The sequence below is a fragment of the Panthera pardus genome, unplaced genomic scaffold (assembly GCF_024362965.1).
Source record: "Panthera pardus isolate Hobbes unplaced genomic scaffold, ASM2436296v1 HiC_scaffold_12, whole genome shotgun sequence".
In the NCBI taxonomy this organism is placed as follows: domain Eukaryota; kingdom Metazoa; phylum Chordata; class Mammalia; order Carnivora; family Felidae; genus Panthera; species Panthera pardus.
The window spans coordinates 1,840,856-1,865,173 of record NW_026526677.1 but is presented as its reverse complement, the minus strand read 5'-3'; the positions used below and the strand labels follow the sequence as shown (position 1 = coordinate 1,865,173).

At 62.8% G+C, this 24,318-nt stretch overlaps 1 protein-coding gene and 1 long non-coding RNA gene across 3 annotated transcripts; one reads left to right on the top strand and one right to left on the bottom strand.

Annotated features, from left to right (window-relative positions):
- Positions 1-4,807: 4,807 nt before the first annotated feature.
- LOC109259411 (uncharacterized) lies at positions 4,808-13,118 on the bottom strand. The gene is made up of 4 exons (XR_002076659.2): positions 12,544-13,118; positions 7,932-8,009; positions 7,052-7,243; positions 4,808-6,192 (listed from the first exon to the last, which is right to left on the bottom strand). It is a non-coding gene; the product is annotated as an uncharacterized LOC109259411 (long non-coding RNA).
- Positions 13,119-13,149: 31 nt separating this feature from the next.
- Positions 13,150-24,011, top strand: IGF2 (insulin like growth factor 2). 2 transcript variants are annotated; one of them, XM_053899317.1, is made up of 4 exons: positions 13,150-13,326; positions 18,186-18,349; positions 20,147-20,306; positions 20,591-24,011. In XM_053899317.1, the coding sequence occupies exons 1-4, from the start codon at positions 13,165-13,167 to the stop codon at positions 20,828-20,830; spliced, it is 726 nt and encodes a 241-aa protein (XP_053755292.1). In that variant the 5' UTR covers positions 13,150-13,164; the 3' UTR covers positions 20,831-24,011. The 2 variants fall into 2 exon arrangements, with proteins under 2 accessions (XP_053755292.1, XP_019292584.1); XM_019437039.2 differs by having other exon boundaries at positions 13,162-13,326; positions 18,186-18,348; positions 20,155-20,306.
- Positions 24,012-24,318: the final 307 nt, after the last annotated feature.

Below are 24,318 nucleotides of genomic sequence, written 5' to 3'. Positions count from 1 at the left end.
ACCTTGAACATCTCTGGGCCTCAGTTTCCTCATTTATCTGAGGGAAACCAGAGGAGACCGTCCCTGCCTTGGCTGCTGAAGGGTCCAGTGTGGTGGCAAGGCATGTGGTGGGGGTGCGGGTGGGGGGTGGCGGGGAACCGGTCCCGGGGCCTGCCGCAGCAGTGATCAGCAGGCCTGTCCCGGACACCATCAGTTCCTTCCCCAGCAGACAGACTTCTTCCAGACCGTGTTGCCACATGATGCCCTGTCCCCCATGGGCCAGGTGTGGGGGTGAGGGGTCATGGAAGGCCAAGGCAGGGCTTCAGGCTTAGCGATCTGTCCCGACTCCGCTGCTTGCTCCCAGTGTCCAGCAAACTGCTTGCCTCTCTGGGACTCTGTGGCACAGACACAGTACCATGGATCTGGTTCTCCTCCCAGGATCGTGGGCAAGAGGAAGCTGATGCAGTCCCCACGTTGTGGTCCATGGGCATGTGGGGGCCCTTGCCAGGAGGGCAAGCTTCCCAAGGGAGGAGACTCAGGGCTGGGGTCCCGGGGGGCCTACACGGAAAGGAGAATGAGGCCAGCTGAGAGAAATGGAGAAGGGAGAGCAAAGCCACCGTACAACCTGGGGACCTGTTGGCTCAAGACCCTCATGGGGGAGATATCTTTGCAGCTCCTGGGACTCCCCAGACTACCAGCCCTGCCCTGGCTGAGCTCCCTCTCCCCAAACTCCAGAGCCCTCTTGGGTAGTGACTTTTACCTGCACGGGATAGACAGGCCTCTGGAGGCAGGTGTCCCAGCACTAGCCAGGCCCTGTGGCTTAGCTACCAATGGTCTAGGATGCATCTCCATACAGTCTCAAGAAAGAATGTTCTAGTGCCAAGGGTTAGGGGAGTCAGGGACAAATACACATTCACATCGGGAGAGCAGAATAACGGGTGTTTATTAGCATTTACCCTGCACCAGATGCTGGTGTCTGGGCCTCTGTGCACCCCCACATGGGACCCATGAGGGTCAGAGGGTGAACCGACCTGCCCACATCCATTGGCAGAGCCAGGGCTTGAACTGGGTCAGCCTCCAAGCCTCCCCTACCCATCCCTCTCCCCCATGTGAACACATAGCTGTGTGAGCAGTGCAACGTGGCCCCCGGGCTCTGTCAGGCTGGCTCCCCCAGGGCCCTTGTGATGTGACCTTGGGACTTCAAGGCTGTGTGCAGCCCCCAGCAGCCTCCCCTGGCCTGTCAGACTACCTGCTGCATGGACACGGCAGAGCCATATGGTATCCGACGGTGCCAGGCTCCTGGGACAAAATCTAGTGTGTTCAGAATGGGGTTGTGGGTTGTCTCAGTTCTGAGGTTTGGTCAAGTGACGTAGTTGCCCAAAAGGCTATTACTGATTTAAGGAAAGGTGGGTTTTCTGAGGCTGCAGCTGCACTTCTACAAGTAGCCACAAGGTGTCAGGCTCGGGCCAGGTTTGGAAAGCCCTGCTGGGAAGAGAGCTCAGACAGCAAAATTCAGCCCATCCCTGCTCATCCCAGGGTCTCTGCCTCTGGACGGGGTCCCAACATTCTTCCTGGAGCTTCTCAGTAATCGATCTGATTTTATTCTGATACGAATGTAATACAGGGCCCTCTAGTTTTCAGAACACAACAATGCTTCTGGAAAGTGGTGCACCTGTGGCTTTGGGCATCCACCTTGCCACATCCCTTGGTGTTGGGGAGCCCCCCAAATGGGGGGAATTCCCTTATGCCTCCCTCCACCACCTGTTCTGTAATGCCAGGATGGAGGTGGATAAGAGCCTCAGATCTGAGCACAAAAGGGTAGAGATCACCTGTACCCTGATGATGTAGGGGCCCCCTCCATAGAGAGAAATGCACCTTTGCCCCCCAGCCCTCTCCTCAGAGAGTCTCAAGTTGTAGTGTCTAAAACTGGTGGGCTCTTTCCGCTTTAATTCTAGAAGCGGCCGCCAGGTGTCAGCATGAGGCCGCTCAAGCAGCTGAGTGGAGGAAACCTGGCACTTGGGCTTCCTGGGGGTGCTCCAGGACTCTCTTGAATAAGTGAGGACCTGGCCAGAGACCCAGGATGGGATGATCTTCTCCCAGGCCTAAAGGCAGGAGGGGCAATGAGGTTATTATTATGAGGTGTCCCTTCCTCCCTGCACTCCAAATTTGTCCCTTGTGTGTTCCCTCCCACTACCTGTATACCCTATAGGCCATGTGCTCTCCTTCCACCAAGGAAAACAAGTGGAATGTAGGGTTGTGGGTCACAAGCCCCACACCCACTTCCCTGACCCCCAAAGCCTCTAGTCTTGTCTCAGTGGTGCCATGGCTTAGCTATGGCAGGGGTCCTCCCCACCCAAAACCCTTTCCTCTGCTCCTTTCCTCTTGCTTGAGCATTCTGGGCTCCAAGATTTTGATAGACTAAAATAACCCTGCATGACTCCTTTTTGGGCCAGGCCTGAGATGGGAATCCAGATCAAGGCAAAATTCAGATTCAAGATACCGTTTGGGAGCTGGGATTTTCCACGTTTTCAGGAGTTTGATCTGTGGGTTTGAAAGGCCACTTCCTTTTCAGCCTGTTAGCTGCCCACCTTCTCAGTCTGGTGAGCCTCCCATGAAATCCTCACGTCTGGCTTGGGGTCAGCCTTTCACTCTCCCTAGCCCCACATGTGGCTTGGCAAGTCCTGGCTAAGTTTTCCCATAAGAACCTGGCAATAGCCCCTTGAAACATCTGGGCATCTTGCAGCAAATATCAGGGGACAGCACAGGATGCAAAGCCTTCAAGCCACAGAGCCCATACAAGCAGGTGACTGTTGCACCACAGGAACTGTGGACTGCTTCACACTGACTCCCTTCTATGTGCCCAGACCTGACTTAAGGCCCTTTAGCATCCCTTCGTCCCTCCCCATCCAAGAGCCCAGCAAAGAGTCCCTCCTGCCCTCTTCCCATGAGGTGGTGTGGCTCTGGGGCATCCGCATCCTTTGGGGCACAGCTGCCAGACCTGAGTACCCCCCTCGAGTCTCTCTTCCCCACCAAAAGTCTTATTCTCTCCATTGGATGTCCCTTCCCTTTGGCTAAGGAAGGGAGTTCAGGTGATGGCTTGAGAGAGAAAGGGAGAGAGAGAGTTAAACCCCAGCATGTGCCAGTAAGCTGGGTAAACTGGGGTGCAAGGGTGCTGGGAGGATGGGAGTGGTGGCCTTCTGGGAAGTACAGACGTCTTTGCCTCTCAGCGAGTCTTTGCTCTGTGGTCTGCTCTCCCTGCAACCTTGGGAGAGAGGTTTAAATTCCCAGTGAGATTTAGTCCAGTCAAGGCAGCACATCTGCTGGGCCCTCCCCCAGCTGCTGATGGCTTTGAGGCTGTGCTTCGATTGGAGTTTCAGCCAGACTCAAAGGCTGTGAACCCAGCATCCCACCCAGGGTGTCCGTGATCAAGCAGGACTGGTGCTCAGAGCTGCCATCTGCCATCATGCATGCGGTGCACGGGGGCCAATCAGGAGTAACTGGTGAAGGGAGGAAACTCCCAGACGAGGCCCCTGCCCTTGAAAGAAGGAGGGACATGACGACGTTGCACTGCAGCTGCCTTGGGAGCACCTGGAGAGAGGTTTTTCTGATCACTCTCGAACCCTGCTTCATTCTGCATATGGCCCATCGCCATTTTACCCGTGCCACGCCCACTGGCATTCCAGGGTGTCAAGTGACTGCCAGGTGTCAATCTCGGGAGCCCCCGCCCACTCTCCACCCCTCCAGATAGTCCCACCTCCTATCTAAAGGGAGTACTTCCGGTTTATGTCCACGCCCACACACGCCTCTCCGTGGGGTTAGGGGGCTGGCCAAATCTCCACCCCCTAATGCATGTGCCCTGGCCTGAGAAGGTGCCACAGCCAGCTGCCCAGTGGCCTCAGCACCACTGAGTGGGCACAAAGCTACCCAATTTGGAGGGGCTCGAGGAAAGGCGTGGAGGGGACGAGGAGGTGAGGGGCAAAACTGTAATTTCAGTTGGCATTTGAGCAGGTGCCGTGCTCAGTGGTGGAGACCCTCTCCCGCTTCTAGGGGCTGTTAATATGCACACTCTAAAAGTGCCCTTCATCGTCTCTCCAGCCTCAGCCTCGTCCCCCACCTCCTCCTCCCCATCAACCCGGCTGGAGGGTCTGGGCACCACAGCCAGAGCACCCCCTGCTTTGGCGGCGACTGCTAATATTGGCCCGACCAGCGGATCATCAGCCGGGCAGTTTCAGCAGAGAGCTTTGGGCACCAGTGACTCCCCTGTCCTCTTCATCCACCGCCCGGGAGCTTCGGGGACTACGCAGCGACTAGAGTACAGGTGACCGGGCTTCCCTCCCTATTGCTGCAGCCTCTCAGTGTGAGAGAAAAGCTGTATTCTAAGTGTTGAGGCACGGGTGGGCTGGGGGCTTGAGGCAGCTAAAAGTATCCCCGTTTCGCAGGAGGGACACACCTCTGCTGCAGGAGGAAGGGTGAGGGCAAGCTTCCTAAGAACAGCCTCAACTTTGGAGGGTACAAGAAAGACAAGTGGGGAGGGGGCTTTTCTATAGGTCCCACAGAGTCACAGAGGCTTTTGCAAGGAAAATAGGTTTTCCTTCACTAATCTGCCAGGCCAAGTGGGAGGGGCAGGAGTGGAGGGTAGGGCTGCCCTTCCCAGCAGGAGTGAACAGCTGTTTTTGCAAATGTAAAGGGCATGGCTTTTCTGTGTGAGAAATTTGTTCTTGCTGCACCACCACCGCCCCCACCCCCCTAACCCCCCCCCCCCACCCCCCGCCTCCCAGTCCCAACCAGAGACAAACAGGACACTGTGCAGAGGGCCGGGGGCCCAAGATTTTGGAGCAGTTTTTTTATACCATTTTAAAAGCAAAGCACCCCCCTTCTCCCCACTCCCTACACCTCCTGACCATAACCAAAGAACCCCACTAAGTATTTGGAAAGGGGAGTGAGAAGGAGGAGGATGAAGGGCAATGCAGCTTGTACCCACGGCGGGATTAAAAGAGTAAAGCTTCTCTCTCCCTGTTGGCGGGCCCAGTTCTCCTGTTGCCTCTCTTGCCCACAGAACTGAGTGATGGGGCAAGGGCAGTTTCCCGGGGGAGTGCACGATTCTGTCCCCTCCATGTGGGGTCCCAGACTCCTCCATACACCCAGTGTGGTGTTTGTGGGGACAGATCTCATTTCCCCAGGGAAGCTCAGTGTCCCACTGTATCTCTCCAACCATCCAGGGGCTTTCTGAATATAGAGCTGTGCCCTTTGTTTTGTTCCTGACCCCCTCCTTGCTTCCACCCAAGGTGGGAATGTTGGAGGTGGGGGGGGGGGGTCATATTGTGTATTGTGATCCCCCAAGGCATGCCTTTCGTGTGCAACCCCACCCCATGCCCAGGCACAAGTCCACACCAGCCAGGAAGGGGCAGGCCACCCAACAGAAGGGTCTCCTGCCTCTGTGGGCAAGCAACCTTTTCAGGCTTGGCTGCTGGGAAGTCCAGCTTTAGGTGAACTGTGGGCCTCTTCCTCCTTCCCTTGTACTTTGAAAGAGGGGGAGCTAGGCAGCCATAAGGACAGGAAAGGAAGCTACTACCCAAAACCCTGGCAAGGTGACTTTCAGGCCTCCTCACTGCCAGGGGAGGAGGAGGGGACGGGGCTCCGGCTGGCAGAGGACTTGTCTTAAAAGTGTTCATCTCAGGAACACCTTTGTGTTTCCCCTAGGGGCCGAAGAGTCACTGCTGAGCTCCTTGAGGAGGAGGTGGATCCCAAGACCCAGGGCCCGGCATCTCACCCAGCTGAGCCCCCAGCTCAGGCTGCCCCCCAGCTGGAGCCACAGCCCGAGTCACAGCCAGCCAGAGCTGCTGGAGAACCCAGCCCAGAGGTGAGCTGCTGCGGCCTGTGGCCCAGGTGGTCCCCTCGCGCTCAGAACTGAGGCCTGTGGCCAGCCCCAGCCCCACAGAGGTGAGTGTCTTCAGACCCCCAGGGCTGTGCAGAAGAGTCCACGGGTTCAGCCCTCCAAGTGTCAGGGTCTGTGCCAGGGCCTTGTTTCCTTCAGTTCATGGAGCGCCTCTCCCTTCAGGCCCAGGGAAGCTGGGGTGTATTCAGAGTCACACCACAGGCATCTGTGAGTCAGGGGGTCTGCTCCTGGTGCCTGCCTGTCCCTTGGTGGCTCAGGTGTGGGTGCAGCAAGCCCCTTGCCATCTGGGCTCCACAGCCGTCCTTGGAAGGGAGCTCCTGGAAGAAGAAGGGCAAGGGAGGTGGACAGGGCAGTCCATGGGAGCGGGGTGGGGGGGGGTGCAGACAGAATTGGAGGAAGGGGAAAGAAAACAGGGAGGGGAAGAGGGAAAACTCATCAGTTGTGAATCAGGAGACCCCAGGAAGCCTGGGCTCAGCTGGGACACATGAGACCCAGGTCCTCCCTGCCCTGGGCTGCTGGGCTGTGGGACCTCACACGAGTGGCTTGACCTCTCTGGGTCCCTATTTGTCAAAGTGGGTGGCGGTCGCAGACCTCCTGACTGCTCAGTTGTGAGAAGAAAGGGAGGTAGTGGCCCAAGGACAGCAGGGGCACTGCAGTGAGGCGGAGGGCCTTAGAGCACCGGTGTCAGGATTCCATTGTGTTCAGCCGGAGGGGCTTCCTGTGTGTGTTCGAGTGGGGGTTGGTGGGGGGGGACTAGAAAGCCCTGGGGCCAGAGGGCCTGGGACACTTCTGGAGCAAGCTCCGTGGTGGTGGCCACAGCGGTTCACGGTTCACTGACAAGGTACTGGGGTGGGGGCACACGCTGAGCTGCCCTGGAGGGGTGCTCTGCGCCAGGGTCTTGGGGAGCTTTGGAAGTGGGGGTGGGGCAGGTGATTGTTCTTGCGCTGGACCCACAAGTCACAGAGGCCACCCTTCAGAGCTGGCAGGGAGGGACCCAGCAGGTGACCCCCTTCTAGGCCGGTTTACCCATCAGAGAGAGGCCAAGAACATTCTTTTAAAGGGGTCTTTATTCCAGACGCTACATAAAACAGTACAACAGCGGCCTTGCCTGGGTCCTTCCCCAGTGTGCCAGTGCTCAGCCCCCTCCCCTGCGCCCCCCACCTGACCCCTACCTACTTTTAGGCTTTTGGTTTATTGATCTGTGGCCTGTGGTGTCTTGTGCCCTGGGTAGCTCGTGCTGTCGGGTCCTGGTGGTTCCGGGTGGACCCGCTGGGTCCCTGGTCCCTCACTTCCAGCTGGGGCTGTGCCGGCTGCGTCCCTCCCGGAGCTCAGAGCAGGGCCTGGGCCTCGCGGCCGGCGGCGGGTGCCCTGCGGTGGGGAGGGAGGGAGGGGTGCTCAGGGGACCCTCAGAGAATGGAGCAGGGTTTGTAGATTGCTGGGCTCGACCCAGGGAGCAGGAGCGGCCAGCCTGGAGCCAGAGCTGTGGGAGGGAGCCGGGGAAGGAGAAAGGCTGCCTGCTGGGAGCAGGGGAGCAGGGGAGCAGGGGAGCCGGGAGGCGGGAGGGAGCGAGCGCAGCCCAGCCGCAGGCCTGGCGTGTAGAGGCCAGGATCAGTGGGCGAGTCCCAATCGTGGGGGATGATGATTCTCCGTGGAGCATGGGTTTGCGATCTGCAGGGGAGGCTTGTGCTGCCCTGGTGCTGGAGCAGGGCAGTGGGGGGTGGGGGTGGGTGGGGTAGGGCTGAAGTTCCGCCAGCCAAGCTCTGGGCAAAAGGGACCCCAGCCCCACAGCGGCCTGAGCTGCAGCTCCCTTCCTACCGTGGAGGGCCGGAAGTCGGGGAGAGCCTGACGCTGGTCCTGGCCAGGGGCGGCCAGTGCCTTTTTTGAGCCCTAGGGTGACCCGGATCTGCCCCCTTCAAGCCTGCCCCTCTAGCCACACTTTTGACTAAATAAGGCGAGGGTTCAGCAGGCAGCCCCGCGGGGGGAGGGGGAACATGTGCGCTCCCCCCTTGCCCTGATGGCTCAGTCTGGCACCCCAAAGTGGCCTCAGCCGTCCTACCTCCAAGGTCCAGGCAGCAGCTGAAGGGCACGTCTCCGAACTTCTCCAAGCTTCTCCTGGCTTCTCCAGGGCCGGCGCCTGTGTGGGCAGAAAGCAGGGGAGGGACCCACTGATCAGCCGCTGGCGTGATTGCCCCCCAGGCACCCCCAACCAGGGGGAAAGCCCACACTTTGAAAAGGGGCTGTCACCTCAGCACACGACGCCCCCCACTCCCAGCCCCTGGGGAAGCAGGCCTGGAGGAAAGGTGGAGAACCCAGAGCAGAGCCAACGGGGCGGGGGGGGGGGGGGGGGGGCTAAATTCGTCCATAAGCAGAGGCCCTCCAAAGGATCCAAAATCTGTGCTGGGCTCCCAGGGACCCCATTCCTCACCCCCCCAATTTCACAGGTCTTTACGCAGTGGGGAGTGACTTCAAGGCACCTGAAGCTCCCTTCTCACCCTCCCTCCGTCCCCAGGCACACCCGCCCAGGCCAGAAAGCCAGGGACACCGGAGGCTGCGAACGAAGGCTGGCGGAGAGGGGAGGGGGCGGTGATGGGTGGGGGGAGACAGGCCAGATGTTCTTGGAATGGGACACGGGGTGATTGATGTGGACTGGAATTTGAAGGGGGAACATTCCCCACGTGCCTGGGGCTCTGGGTGGAAAATGGACTGTTTTTCATGGGGGGGGGGGTGTCCCTGTCCTGCCAAACTAATGTGGAGGACTGCCTCAGCCCTGACTGGGTCCCCACACCTGTCCAGTGGCGTTAACCCCTGCCCTCCCACAATGTCAGGCTTTGAGCTGCTCCCCTCTAACTGGGGTCCTTCTGTGGGGTGACTTTGGGTACAAGCGATGCTGTCCCAGCCCCAGGATCCCCACCATTCCTCTGTCCCCAGCAATGCCTTTTTCCTCGCAGCTCCTTACCCCTCAGGTGCCCCCCAGGGTCGCTGCCCCCCACCCTCAAGATCGCCCAGTTCCCAGGGGGTGGCCGTGTTCCTGCCGCCAGCGCCCTGCGCCTGCGTCGGGTTCAGTACTGGCTTTTAAGCAATTGACTTTCCCGGCAGGGAGAGAGAGACTTCGCGTGAAAATGCTCTTTGAGAAAACGAAAGGACACCCCTGGCACCCTGGCCACCGTGCGGTCCTGCCCCGTCCCTCCTCCCCATGCCGGCTCTTCTCTTGTTCCTCATTCCCTCCCCTCTTTCCAGTTACCCAAGCGAATGGGCTTCGCCGTCGTCTGGGGACCGGGAAAGGCGGGAGCGGCGCTCGCGGAGCGCCCCGGCGCGCGGGGGGTGGCCGTCTGGGGTGCTCCAGGGCCCCCAAGCCGAGCCGGGGACGAGCCTGCCCGCGGCGGCGGCCCGGCCGCGGCTTCGCCTAGGCTCGCAGCGCGGGAGCGCGTGGGGCGCGGCAGCGACGGGGAGCGCGGGGCCGTCCTCGGAGGCGGCCGGGCAGGGAGCCCGGGGCCCCGGGAGCGCCGGGGAGCCGCGCCCGGGTTCCTCCCTTCCTCCCGACGCCCGCTCCGCCGGGCCGCTGCCGCAGGCGCGCTCACCGCGCCAGAAGGCAGAAGAGGGAGAAGCAACGCTCCTTCCGGGGCGCGCGCCCCGGGGGGCCCGGCGCTACCTGCCCGCGCCCGCGCCCCCCGGGGAGGGCGCCCCTGCTCCGCGCGCGAGCCCCCAGACGCGGGGGAGCGCCGGCGGCGCGCCGCCTGCCCGGCACCCGGGGCTCCGCCGCTGCGAGGCAGCCCTCCACCTCCGGGGTCCCCAGTCACCGAGCGACTTCCCTGCTCCCACCAAACGCGGGCATTATTATTTTTTTTCCCCCTGGGATCCTCCAGATTTCAGGCTTGCTCCCAGGCCCTCCGAATGCATCCAGCATTTCCCCAGGTCACAAGAATTTTCTTGGACATCAATTTCCGGGGACCTGGAAACAGGAGCCCCGGCTGCGTTCCCCCAGATTCACCTAGTGGCCTGGATCCCCAAACTCACTGGGCATTTTCTCCCAGGCTCTTAACAGTTTTGTACACCCTGCTCCCATCCTACCGATCCGCACACCGCCAATGCGGATCCCCCCAAATTTAAACGTTACCCCCAGGTCCTGTGGTCATGCTGACCCATTTGCCTGGCTCCCCAGAAGGTGGACAGTGTTTTTCTGGCACTTAGGCATCGTCTCCAAAACAAGTGAAGCCCTTCCCCTGTGTCTCCATAATTTTGCACGTGAAATTCGGGGTCTCCCAAGCATTCTGTCCCTGCTCTGCTCCCCGACACTGAAGCCCTGTTCTCCCGGTTCACCACAGTTTGGGATCTTATCCTCCGCGTTCCACAAATTTACTGGCACCAGCCTGGGTTCCCTAAATTTTACACAAAGACTCCCAGGTTCCCCCAACACCACGAGCAATCTTCCCAGAACCCTCAGAGTTTGAACGTGGCTTCCCTATTCTTTCACTAACATGTAGGCATTACACCCAAAGGACACCAAGCCCTATTCTGAACCACAGACAGTCTGCTCTTTTCTCGTGCTTTCCACAAAGTTCAGAGGTTGATTTCTGATCCCCAGAACTCATTGACCAATTTTGTGTGTGTGTTGGGGGGTGCCATGAAAGATGTGGGAGCGTTTGTTTACAGGGCTCTCCAAGCTCCCTGGCCACTAATCAGGTCCCTTACAGTTTAGACACTGTCACCCAGACCCCGAAAACACACTGAGCAATTACCCGAGATGTGCTTCTTGGTGACTGTGGTTTACGCAGGTTCCCCTGGGTCCCACCGCGCACAAAACAGACGCTCGCACAAAGCCCCTGTCTCCTTATACCGGGCTCTGTTGGGTGTTCCCAGGAACCAAATATTCTGAATATTTTCTCCGCATCATAAGATTTTGAGTATTAAAAAAAAAAATTCCCTGTATCCCACTGGCTCACTGACAAAAGTCCAGATTTTCTAAAATTCAGACAGTGGTCTCAAATCCCAGGATGACACGGGACCCTTTTCCTGTTCCCTTATATTTGGACATGCTGGGCTCTCCTCTCAAATATTACTTATTGCCTTCCAGGCCCGTCAACACAGGCCCTAAAATTCCTTGGGCCCCAAAGCATCTTGGGCACCCACAAAGTCACCCAAAATGTAAGCAATGTTTCCTGGGTCTCTCACACACTGAAAACTCCTCATAGGTCACCAGTTTTGGACATTGATTTTCTAGGCCTCATGACCTACGAACTCTTAATCTTTTCCCTTAAAGCTTAGATATTGATCCCCAATTTTCCTGAGGACTCTGAGTAACTTCCCTGGATCCCCAGATTCAAAAATTAGTTTTCTGGGGCCTCCAAATTGAGACATGTCTCCCAGCCCTCCAAAATAAATTGGGACTTTCCCCACACTTCCACAAAACAACTGAGCCTTCTTTGGACACTGATTTTTGAGTCCCCTGAATTTACGACCCTTGCCCCAGGTCCCCGTAAATTTAGGCAGCTTCCCATGGGCTCCCCAAAATGAAAATGTCCAGGGATCAAAAAATATCCTAGAAATCCCAGGTCTTATGGGCCTGTGTCCTACAAGCTTCCTGGCTACTAACCAGGGTCCCTGAAATTTAGATCTCTGCCTCCATTGGACAATTCCCATGGATCCCCAAAACTTGGGCCATTGTAGACAGTGCCCAAGAAAACAGCATATTTTTTCCCTGTTCATCAGAAATAAACTAATTGAAATCAAATAGAAAATTAAAATATAAAGGGACATGGAATTTCTGCATTTCCCAGGTGTACTGATCACACCCCAGTTTCCCCCATTTAGACAGTATTTCTCGAGTCCCTACAGGATAGTGAGAATTCTCCTCAAAGCCACAATTATGGAGTTCCCCTCCTTGGCCTCGCAGGCATCCAGGCCACTAACCTGCATTCGTCAACTGTGGAAGCAATTCTGTATTTCCCGTCACCACACTGAGACTTTGCGTAGCCCCCCCAAAGTGTGTTCAGTGTTTCACTTCCCCCAATTTTAGATAACGTGCCTCTTAGGTCCCCCCTGCGTTTCGCGTTGAGAATTTTCCCAGAGTCACCCCAAAACCTACCTCCCACAAATTAGCCTAGGGTTCCCCCTAAGCTTGCTGACTAAGATGCTAGGGCCCCCACATGTTTGACTCTGATTTCTTGGCCCCCGCGAGCCCTGAGCAACTTCCCCTGATCCACTAGACTTGGACCCTGTATCTGGAGTCTCAAATTTAGTCATTGATTACAGCTCCCCACATCAAGGGAGCCTCCCTCGGCTCTCCTACGTCGGGGTACTGGGGCCTTCGGCCGCAAACCACACGGAGCTCTGACTTGCCTTCCGATATCTGGGCATTGTTCCCGGCCCGCCCGCAGCCCCTCGGCAGCTTTCTCAGCCCCGCTCGCGGCGGGGCACGAGTTTCAGGCCTCTCTTCGTCTCCTACGAAAGCCCCCAAACTGCTCGGATTTGGGAGATTTCTCTCTGCGTTCCCCCAACACACTTGGCCCTGCAGCGTATCCGCCAGGACGTGGGCAGTGCTTCTCCCGCGTCCAGGAAAACGACTGGGCATTGCCCCCAGTTTCCCCCAAATTTGGGCATTGTCCCCGGGTCTTCCAAAGGACTGGGCGTTGCCCCCGGACATTGGGGACTGCCCCCGGGGTCTCGCTCACCTTCAGCAGCGTCCACCGCCGCCTCAGAGCGCTCGTTTTGCTGCCTCAGCTCCTTCTGCGCCCGCGGACGCAGCCTCCAGCCTCCAGCCTTGCGGTGAGCTCCCCGCCGCCTCCGCGGCCCCGGCCCGGCTCCCCTCCCGCCCCGCCACTGTCCCGCCGGGGCCGCCGCTCGCCGGGCGGGCGCAGGAGTCCGCTGAGGGCTTGCGGCTCGGCGGCCGCGCTTGCTGCTGGGGCCGCGCGCCCCGAAACCCGCGCCGCTTTCGTTTGCTTTTTGCAAAGCTCACGATCGTGGGGGGAAGGGGCCGTGGCGGCCCCCAGTTGGGGAGGGCCTGGCGCTGGGTTGCAGGGACGCCGTGGAGAGGCGCACCCCGCTCTGGCGGCGCGGCGCCTCCAAGTCCGCCAGGCAGGGGACTCGGGGAGGCGCGCGCGGAGCGCGGGCGAAGTGATTGATGGCGGAGCGAGGGGGCGAGCCGGCGCGGGCTTCCGCCGGCGGCGGCCCCTTCCCCTCGGAGAGGCGCGGGTGGCCGGGGGCGCCGAGGGGCGGGCGGGACGCCGGGGCTTGTGCGTGGTTTTGACTTGGTAAAAATCACGACTTCTTACGTCGTCCAAACTCTCCAGGAGATGGTTTCCCCAGACCCCCAAATTATCGTGGTGGCCCCCGGGGCCGAACCCGAGTCTACGCAAGTCCAACGCAGTGAGGACGGGGGAACCATTCTCCGGATATTTTGGGTGGGCCCCAAAGGCGAGCTGCTTAGACGAACCCCGGTGAGCTCGGTCATGCAGGTAGGATTGGAGCGCCGCTTCCCGCCCTGCTCCTCCGTCCCCGGCCAGGCACGGCCTCGGTCGGCCCCATCGGCCGGCGCTCCCCGGGAACCGCACCTGGCGGCCGCCGCAGCTGCACCCCGGCTCCCGCGCGGCACCGGGGGGCGCTCAGGTTCTGGCTGCTGCGACTCCAGGAGCCGCGCCTGCTCGGGCAGGTGGCGGCCGCGCGCCATGCCCAAGCCCCGGGCTTCCTCCCTCCCCTGCAGTTCCCCGCGGGACTCGGGGACCCCCCGACCGGGCGCCGCCAAACCACCTGCGTCCTCCTCACTCTGGACCGCGCGCGCCCGCCGCGTAGCCCCCGGCCGCCGCTAGGGCCCGGGACACCGCCCACCCTTCTCGCTTCGCGCCCCCCGCGTGCGCGAACCTAGAGACCCCTAGGAATCTAGAGATCCCGGGAACCCGAGCGTCCCCCCTCCCCCCCGCCCTTCCCCCCCGCCCCCCCACCGACACACACTTCAGAACGCGAGACTCGGGACTCGGGATTTCTTTCGCATTCTGCCGCTCCCCGCCCCCAGCCCAATCTGGCCCCGAGCACCCCACAGCACCCCCCCCCTACCGTCGCCCCCGGGCCGGGGGCCCCCAGCCCGCGGCCCACCCACCACCCCCCCCACCCCACCCCCAGCTCGACTTGCGGGGGCGGTCCGGGGGGCGGGGCCAGCGCCCCTCGGGCGCCCATTGGCGCGGGCGCGGGGCCAGCGGGGCCCGAGCGGGCGCCGCGCCGCGGGGTGGCGCGGCTATAAGAGCCGGGCGTTGGCGCCCGCAGTTCGCCTGCTCTCCGGCGGAGCTGCGTGAGGCCAGGCCGGCCCCCGGCCCCCCCCTTCCGGCCGCCCCCGCCTCCTGGCCCACGCCCGCCCGCGCTCGGCCCGCCAGCGCCTCCACCCGGCCGGCGGCCCCGCGTCTTCGCCGCCCGCCGACACGCTGCTGACTCCCGCCTCGGGCGCCGTCGGCGGGGCCGCGCTCCGCCGGGCCTGCGGATCCCCGCCGCCTCCTCTTCCATCTACCTCAACGCCCGCCCCCGCTTCGCCCGAGGAGGCGGTCCCCCCCGCAGGCAGTCCGGCTCGCAGGCCGCCGGCGTTGTCACCCCCCCCGCGCTGTCCCCCAGCCCTCCCCGGCGCGCGGCCGGCCGCTCCCCCCTCCTCGCCGCGTCCCGAGCGGCTCGGCGCAGCCACCGCCACCGCCACCCCACCCCCGGGCCCGGGCTCGCGACGGCCGAGGGCTCCGTCGGCCCAATCCGAGCTGGGCGCCCGCGGCCCGGGCGCCCTTCCGCTCCGCCCCCCTCCGCACCTTCCCCGGCCCTCGACGTCGCGCCCTGCCCCGGCTTCTCTGTGCTCCCCGGCCCCCTCTCCGGCCTCTGGCCCCGGCGCCCGCTCTCCGCTCTCCCGCAGCCTGCCCTTCGCTCCCTCCCGTCCCCCCCGGCTCCTTGCCTCCGACTCCCTCCCCCTCCACGCCCGCCCTCTCGCCTCGCCGTCCCGAAGCGGATTAATTATACGCTTTCTGTTTCTCTCCGCGCTGTTCTCCCCCGCTGCGAGCCTGCCCGCCTCTCGCTGTCCTCTCTCCCTCTCTCGCCCTCTCTTCGGCCCCCCCCCTTTCACGTTCTCTCTGTGTCTCTCACTATCTCTGCCCCCCTCTATCCTTGATACAACAGCTGACCTCATTTCCCGATACCCTTTCCCCCCCTAAAAGTACAACATCTGGCCCGCCCCAGCCCGCGGACAGCCCGCCCTCCCCAGACGATCGGACGAGTCCCCCCCCCCAAAAAAAAGCCATCCCCCCGTTCTGCCCCGTCGCACATTCGGCCCCCGCGACTCGGCCAGAGCGGCGCTGGCACAGGAGTGTCCGGCAGGAGGGCCAGCGCCCGCTGCTCGGTTTGCGATACGCAGCAGGGAGGTGGGCCGCAGCTGTGCCGGCTTCCAGGTAAGCGGCGTGCGGGCCGGCCGGGAGGGGACGGGGGGCCCCGGCGGGCCCCGGGCGGGGGTGGGGGGGAGGGGAGGAGGCCGCGGGGCCGGCTCCCGGTGGCGAAGCCCGCGCTCTCCCCAGCGCCGCGGAGGAGGGGCGGGGGTGGGGGTGGGGGGGCTGGCTGGGGGCTTCGGGAAGTGCCCAGGGAGGTGCGAGCTGTCTGCAGAGGCGACTTCCTGGTCGGCTTGTGGGTGCAGCGGGGTGTTGCTGAAAGCCTGCGATTTGTGCCGTGCGGGGGCGGGCCGTGTCCCCCAGGGTGCCGGGTAACGAGGAGGGGCGCGAGCCTCAGAAACCCACCCTGGTATGTTGACGCCGTGCCAGCAAGACTGAAGGAGGAAAACGGGGTGGGCGGGGCCAGGATGGAACAGGGGGCGAGTTGGCAAAAGGCTCACACCCGGCGCCACATGTGCAGTTGACCCCCCCTCCCCACGCGCGGGTGCACCCCCCCCCACACACACACAGCCCCCTCCCTGTCCCTGTCCCCAACGTTTCCACCGGGGAATCTGGGGAGAGGGGCCGGTGGGAGGCTCCGAAGGGCAGGAGTGTACAGCCTGGAGAGGGTAACTGCCCCTGCCCAGTGGGGTAGATGGAACTTTCCATGCAAGGGGGTGTAGAGCAGCCCCCCTGCCTCCCCTTCCCCCCACTGCCTGGCGCCTAGAGGGGCTGGGGGTGCAGGAGGAGCCCCCCACCCCCACCCCCACCCCGGGGTACTTTGCTGAGGGGTGGTCCGGAGCAAGTTGTTGGGGGTGCAGGAGAGAAGGGACTGGCTGGGGAGAGGGAGGGGGCGGGAGCAAAGGGGGCGGGGGGAGTGGTCAGCAGGGAGAGGGGTGGGGGGTAGGGTGGAGCCGGGGCTGGGAGGAGCCGGCTCAGACATAAAAGCCAAAGCACTGACCAGCCTGCAAACTGGACATTAGCTTCTCCTGTGAGGCAGTCCTTCCAGCCTCCTCCTCCTCCTCCTCCAGCCCCAGCGAGCCTCCTGTCCAGCTGCAGGTAACCGGGGCTGTTGAGCGAGGACCCCCGCTGCCCTCTCGCTCCGGCCTGCCCTGCCCTGCCCGCCCCGCTGACGGGGGCCTCGGGCCTCAGCCCCTCAGCCCCTCCTCTCCGCCTCTGCCCTCCTCGCCCCTGGCCTCCCTCCTCCCCGCCACCGCTGGCTCACCTGGCCCAGAGGGCACGCCTCTCACCCAGCCTCTGCTCTCCGCTGGTGCCGGCCGGGACCCCTCACTGGAGTGGCTGGCTTGCAGAGGGTGCAGCTGTGGCTCGCTCTCGGAAGGCGCCCGGTCACTAGCTGGCCAGATTGTTCTTAGAATTTGGAAGGGGGCAGCGGCGGGGGGCAGCTTGGGAGACTGGCTGGGGCCCAGTCCAAGGCGGGAGGAGGTGAGGGGGGGCGCACTTCACACCCTCCTGTGGAGCTGGCCTCTGCTCTTTAGCCGAGTTGAAGCGGGACTGTGCTCCCTTCTTGGTTGCCTCCTCTCCTGCACGATTTATGGCACCAGAAATTCCCTGGGCCTAGCGTGCAGCGGCCTCGCTCCAGGCTGGGAAGGGGCATGCTGCGTGGTGGCCACCCCCCCCCCCCGCCCCGTCCCCCGCCCCCCGCCCCGGGCCCACCGGGTGTGGAGCCTGGGAGGGGCACATCCGGGCAGGCTGCCCAGCCCCCGGCTTGGGTAGCCTCAGGGTGCCAGTGGGCTCAGAGGCACTGGGCCGTGACTGTCGCCCCAGAAGGGGCTTATACCTGGGCCTGTGGAGGGCTTCCAGGGGCTACCTGCCTGTGGTTGGGAGGGGGGGGGTGCTTCCACTTTCTGGAGGGGGCAGGGGCAGCTTGCTGGGTCTAAAAGAGAACCTGAGGCCCCCTCCCAAGCCCTCCCAAGCCTTAAGGGGCCTGGCTAACCCTGGCCCCGGGGCCTTGCAGCCACACAGCCCGTGCAGGGGGTGTGTCCCGAGACGTGCTTCTCGGTCCTGACTGGGCCCCAAGGACCTGGTGTCCAGCCTCCAGCTGCCCTGACTTGTTCTCTCCAGCTCCCTGGGTGGGGTTTGGTACCTCAGTGGGGAGAGGGTCTGATGAACCCACAGGGACCTTGAGGTGCCTGGCCCTGGAGGGTGGGTGTGATGCCAGGCCCGGAGAGGAGGCCTTTGGCCTTTTTGTGTGTTTTGGGGTGCCCAGGGCAGGCTGGGGTGGGGGACTGGGCGATTCAGGAGAATGAGGCCCCTGGAAGTGTGGCTGGCACTGCACAGTAACCACTGGATCCTCGACCTGAGCTTTGCTCAGTCCCCGGGGTGGGGGGGGGGTGGGGGGGGTGGGGGGTGGCTGGGAGGGTGGAAGAGGCTGTGGGGGAGGGGGAAGGGGTGGGATTGGCACGGCAGGACCCCTGCTGCTTGGGGGGGGCAGGTCCTCTGGGATGCACACAGCTCTGCGGTGGGGCGGGGCCGTCTGCCATCTTGGCTGATGCGGGGAGGCCCGCGGAGTGGCCACTGCCCTGCGCTGGTCCCGCCTCCCCATGACTTCATAGGACAGAGGCCAGGTTCAGTGTCCAGCCCTGTCCCCTGCGGCTCTGGGGTGTGGCTGAGCCCCTGCGGTGGTGACGGCGGGGGCGATCATCCCCTCGTGAAACTTGGTGCCCATCAAAGACGTGCTTCACACACATCCGCTCAAACCTGGGGCGACTGCGCACCCCGCCTGGGCAGGAGAGCACGCGTTCTTTCTGGCCATTAGAGCGGCCACGTTTAGGACATGGCGATCTAAAGCCGGAACCGAACTTGGAGTCAGGAGGCGGCCGGGCTGGTGTCTCCCAGAGGCCCCGGCCTGGCGGGGCGGCGGGAGTGGCCTCCAGCCCTGGACTTGGCTCATGGCCTCCTGTCTCCGCCCCTAGATGCCGATGGGGGTCCCAATGGGGAAGTCGATGCTGGTGTTGCTCACCTTCTTGGCCTTGGCCTCGTGCTGCTTTGCTGCTTACCGCCCCAGTGAGACCCTGTGCGGCGGGGAGCTGGTGGACACCCTCCAGTTTGTCTGTGGGGACCGCGGCTTTTACTTCAGTAAGTAGCCCAGTGCGCGTTGGGGCGGGGGTGGGGGGGGCGCACCCAGCAGGTGCTCTCTAAATGCTGGAGTCCTCCCTCCCGCCTCCCAGACGCCCATGGACACCTCCTGGGATACCTGGTGTGGGCGGCCAGGCAGAGGGAAGCTACTGAGACTCCATGAGCACAGTTGGGACCCTGGAGTCCGCATTTATTGGGCACCTGCAGTGAGCATGGGTGGTGCCCACACCCCTGACCTTCCTGTGACACCATGAAAAGTAGAACGCTCTCCTCCCAGGCAGGGTGGGATCTAGGTGGGGGCCAGGCCGTAGCAGGTGCGGGTGGGGTGCAGGGTGGGCTGGAGGCAGACCCCAGTCCTGGCAGGGAGGCAGACTTTCCCTCACTGCTTCTTCCTGACCTGCTCTTGGGCGGGCTGTGGGCACAAAAGTTTCCCACACATCTGGGGGGGGGGTGCGTCTGACATGTAGATGGTGGGCAGGTATTTGTGGATTACCTGATTTAGCGTTTGGTAGAACAGATCGGAGACCCCTAGAAACCAAAGCGTGTGTTGCATGCCCCATGGGCTGGGGGGGGTGCCGAGCTCCCCCCACCCCAGGCTTGCAGGAGAGGAGATGAGGCCCTGCCTACAAGACATTGGGGGGCGGGGTGGGGCATCCGCCTGAGGGGTGGGCCTCAGCGTGGGCTTTGGCTGTTTCTTGGGCTTCTCTCTTTCCATGTCCATCCTGGGGCTGGGTTTTCCCCTAGAGCGCTGCTTTTCCTTGCCCCGGGCCCTGGGTGGGGCCCCCAGTTGGAGGTGACCTCTTCCTCAGGGGCGTGGGCCATTGCCCTCCCCTCCCAGAAAGCTGGGCCTCAGGGGAGCATTTATCTGGATAGTGGGAGGGACTGCAGAGCAGACCCAGGCTGACCCTGAAGGTGGGGAGCGCGAGCTCCCTGCTGCGGGCTCAGCCACCTCTGTTCCCAACAGGAGCCCAGACGTGGGTGGGGGCGGGGGAGGTGAGATGGTGAGGACCCTGGTGGTCGCACCTGGCCCTGCTGCTCCCTGAGCGGCATCCCCCTCTGCAGCCTCTACTTATCCAGCGGCGAAACGGGCCGCACAGACGCCAGCCTTGGTCTCTCCAAGCTTCTCTTTGAAAAGCACCCCTGCTTCCCCACGCTTTGGAAGCCCAGTCCACCCTGGCCTTGCCTGTGCCCCCCCACCCCACCCTCGCACCTGCCTCCTTTTGGGGGCAGGAAGTGGCGCTGCGTAGGGTCTGGTGCCCAGGGAGTGAGGCCCCTGCAAGGAGGGCTGGGCCGAGCCCCCACCCAGTGGGACCTCCTCCCCCCCTGGCGCCCGTCCTCCCCCCCCCTCCCCCTCCCCCTCCAAGGCGAGGGCCGGACTTTTCCTTGCAGCTGACCTTGGAGCCCAAGCAGCGGAGGGGCGGGGACGACGGGAGGAAAGGGGGGCGTGGTTTCATGCAGGTCCTCACTCCTCCCCTCCCGTCTTCCCCTTCTTCTCCCATGCCTGCCTCGGAGTCTCGAGGGCTACGGGCCACCCAGGGTCCTGCTCTGTTCAGGGAGGACACTTGCGTCCCAGCGAGCCTTCAGGACGGGACCCTGCGTCCCGCATCGTGGGGGGACGGCTGGGCCCCTGAGGGGCTCACGCCTGCGCACTTTCCCCACCTCCCTGGGCAGTGGACCCTGGAGGCCGTGCCCACCGTCCGTGCGAGGAGGGAGGCACCGCGAGGCCAGGGGGCCGGCGCCCCCTTGCCCGGCTGCGGTGCACTTGGTGCTCAAGGGCGGCTCTCGTTCCCCCTGTGGGACTTCCAGGCAGGCCGGCGAGCCGCGTGAACCGCCGCAGCAGCCGTGGCATCGTGGAAGAGTGTTGCTTCCGCAGCTGTGACCTGGCCCTTCTGGAGACCTACTGCGCCGCCCCCGCCAAGTCCGAGAGGGACGTGTCGACCCCTCCGACCGTGCTTCCGGTAGGCACGGGGCCGCTGCTGGGGGGTGGGGGGGTGGTGGTGGGGACCCTGCTCTCCTGCCCTCCCTCTGGGGGGACCGGGGCTCAGCCAGCTCCTGGGCTCGCGGGTCCCCCACGCCAAGGACCCCGGTCCAGAGCCGGCCGTCCAGCCGTTCCCCGTGGGCAGGCGAGCCCCCTCCCCGTGCGGGGCCGCTGAGGGGTCCACGGGGGAGGGCAGGGTGGCTGGGGGCAGGAGCCAGGGAGTAGGGGCCCCCTTGACTGGTCCTCCCCACCCCCCCCCCCCAGGACAACTTCCCCAGATACCCCGTGGGCAAGTTCTTCCAATATGACAGCTGGAAGCAATCGGCCCAGCGCCTGCGCAGGGGCCTGCCTGCCCTCCTGCGCGCCCGCCGGGGTCGCATGCTCGCCAAGGAGCTCGAGGCGTTCAGAGAGGCCAAGCGTCACCGTCCCCTGATCGCCCTGCCCACCCACGACCCCGCCGCCCACGGGGACGCCTCTCCGGAGGCGTCCGCCAATCGGAAGTGAGCCAAACTGTCGTAATTCTGCAGAATGGCACCGTCCACCTGGTGCCCTCCTCCTGACCGGGGGCCGTGTTCCATCGGGTCCCGCCTCCGACATCTCCCGGTACCATTTTCCCTCCGCGGGCTCCCCCACCCCCAGCCCCCGTGCCCCAACCTCCCCATGTCAGGCTCTTCTCTCCTTGGCCTTCTCCATCCGGCCAAGGGGAATGGTAGTAACACCTCTGAAACTATACAAACTCAATTGGCGTTAAGCATCCCCCCAAATCACCCCCAAATCACACGACAAAATACTAAATTATGAACCCCTGAATGACACACACGCATGCACATCAGTCCCCTTAAAACTAATTGGCTTTTTAGAAACACCAGAACAGTAATTTGGCTTAAAAAAAAAACCCAAAACAACTAAAAATATCAATTGGCTAAAAAAATACTAAAACCAAATTGACTTAAAAACGATTGGCATAATGAAAGAATCAGGCACCCCCCTTCCCTCTCTTCCCCAGGGACCTCGAGTCAGATTGGCCACGGCTCGGGCCCCTGACCGACCAGGAGAGAGGAAGGGACCCCAGATCTGCAGGCAGGCACGTCCTTGCTCTACAGCCAGCTCCGGCCCTCCCCAGGGAGAATTGGCCATCCTCCGACAGCACAGCCCCTTCGCTCTGTTTTCCATCCTCGAAAATCACCATGGAGCTGGTTGGGGGTTCCCAGTAAGACCGAAGGAGGGGAGGACAGAACATGAAAACCAAAATTTGTGAAAATAAGCTTTAATTGGCCCAAACCCCCATGCACCCTAAAGTCAATCCTCCCCAAACCCACACACCCCAAATTCTCACATCTCAGTCCCCGCTCCAAAAACCAGGCATCCCTGCAGACACCCCCCTACATGCACCCACACTCACACATGCACAGCCCTCACACACTCATGTACATGCACACATACACACACACTCTCGTGCACACACAGCCCCTCACGCACACACACCCTCACATGCACACACGCACACAGATGAGTGAACCCAGCACGGTGCAGGTCGGACCACGTTCTGCCTTGGCCCCTTCTCTAAGCCGTTTGGTGATGAGGTTTTCATGGGCTGCTCTCCCCTCTGGACCCCTGGGATGCACTCCTGGGGTGGGAGAGGGTGTGTCCCAGGCCCAGGTGGGCGACCCCTCTGTCTGAGATGACGGAGGCGCCTTTGCCCACGACCCCCGTGGTGGGAGCCCCGAAGCCCCCGGGCCCCACCGGCATCCGTGCCCCCTACCACCGTGTGGCGCAAGGCACGGGTTTGGTGGGACTGGAGGTGGCTGTAGCTGAACGAGACGTGCCTTACAAAGTAGCCTGACCCCCTCGGTGTGCTCCGGTGAGAAAGATCTGGGGACCCCCCAGCACACCTAGGGACCATCTTTGCGGGTCCTCTGGGGGCCTCTCAGAAATGGGGGCTCCCAGGAGGCCGGCGAGGATGGTGGGGAGTGTGGGAAGTCTGGCGGTTGGAGGGGCGGGTGGGGGGCAGTGGGGGCTGGGTGGGGGGACGCTCTGGAGCAGGAGGTGGTCCTGCGGGGTTCGGAGTAGCGGAGTCAGGAGTGACGAGGAGATTTGCAGAATTACCGATTGAATTAGGAGCCCAAATTGACGCCAACTGGTCTGTTACCCCCCTTTAATTGGTTTCTCCTGGGGCTTTTTTCCTTTTTTTTTTTTTTTTTTTGACCCCTCCTTAGCTTTTTACGCGCTCACACACCAAATTAATCTTACTCCCCGTCCCACGTAACAGGGGGGCAGTGACCAAGCAACGACGCACGAAGCCACCACCACCACCTCTGCGGCCGAGCCGCACGTCCTGCTCCCCGCCATTTAGCGCCCCGATTCGGTTTTTGTTTTAATCTGTCCCTGTCGCTTGGGTTGAGTGGAGAGAGTGGGCCTCCGTGGGGCGCTGGCCACTGTGCCCCGCGGAGACGCCGGAGGGGAAGGGAGCGGGCCGCTGCCCGGCCTGGCCTCTGGGGACGGTGGCTGGTCCCCTGAGGTCCTGAGGGGTGGAGGAGGGGCGGGGAGGTGTCTCCTCGGTGTCAGGAAGGTGCTCGGAGGCCACCAGGAAGAGGGGGCCCCTGGCTGGCTCAGGCCGGCTGGGGGGGAAGGGGTTGCAGGTGTGTGAGTCGAGGGGCTCCATCAGGCTGGAGCAGGTGGCCGCCTTCCTTGCACTTGGGGAGCCCTCCCCCCACCCCTCGGTGACACCTTGCCCACCTCCTCAGCGCCCTGTCTTGTCCCCAGGAGGCTCCGAGCTCTGCAGGGCATCCTAGGGGCCAGGCAGGGTGAGGTCGGGGAGCTGGGGAGGTCAGGAGGGTGCAGGCCCCACAGAGCAGGAGAGCAGGCGGAAAGGTCCATCAGCCGGGGTCGCTTGGGCCCCGAGGCCCGCGGGTCTGGTGATACCGAAGCAGCCACCACCTCGGTGCCTAGGGCTGTGGCAGGGACCCGGGCGGCTGGGAGGCTTACCTCACCCCCGCTTCTGCCCCCAGTGCAGCCCCCCTGCACGACAGCCCGACTAGCATTCTAGAGGCCCGAGGCTTCTGGGCCCTGGCGACGGGGCTGGCACGACCCTGGGGGCGGTCTGTGCCAGTCCGCTCGAGGCACAGAGGGCCCTTTGGCAGGCGTCCGGGGACTGGGCCATTCGGACCATTGGATAGAAACCCAAAGAGCCAAATTGTCGTAACTGGGACCCAGATTGGCCTGAGATCCAAAAAGACGCGGAGGCACCCTAAATTGTCTGCCTGTCCTGCCGGACGCCCAGCCCACCCAGTGTTACATTCTGCCTCCTTTGGGATGGGTGCTCCGGGACGTCTGCCAACGCTCCTCTGTGTCCCCCTGTGAGCAGCTCTCCGAGGGTCCTCAGCCATCCTGACCCGGGCCCCCCTCTGACCTCCTGAGCCCCTGCTTGTGGCTGTCCATCTTTTCTCCCCCCCTCAACTGTCTTCAGCAGGACCCCCTCTTGGGTCCCCCCCTGTGCCATCACCTGAAGACCCCCACGTGCCCAGCACCGAATGTCATCTCGCCCACTGCCCTGGTCCATCTGGCAGTGGCTGGTGCGGGCCTCCACTTGCCCCCTTTAACATGCTGATATTTCTGGCAAAACTCATTGCTTGGGTTTTGTCTTTAACGTTTACTGCTTGCAATCCCAATAAAGCATTCAAATTTATCTTGTTCTGAGTTCTCTGTTCTTTCACCGGCGCACGGGGTCCGGGGGTGGGGAGGGGCAGGGAGGGAGGCCCCTGGGGGTGCGGGTGCCCCTCTGCTCCCTCACGGCACAAACGGCAGGTCGGGGTGGCCTGGAAGCCTGTGCGCTTTCGGTGGGGACCAGGGCCATCTGCGTGTCCCGTGGCCTGGGACAATCTCAGGAGCCCAGTCCTCGAAGATGGGGTGCCCCTGCTGCAAAAAGGGGCTCTGAGGGGAGGGTTTCCAGGAGCCACTGAGGAGAAGGGAAGTGTCTTCAGTGCCAACCCCAG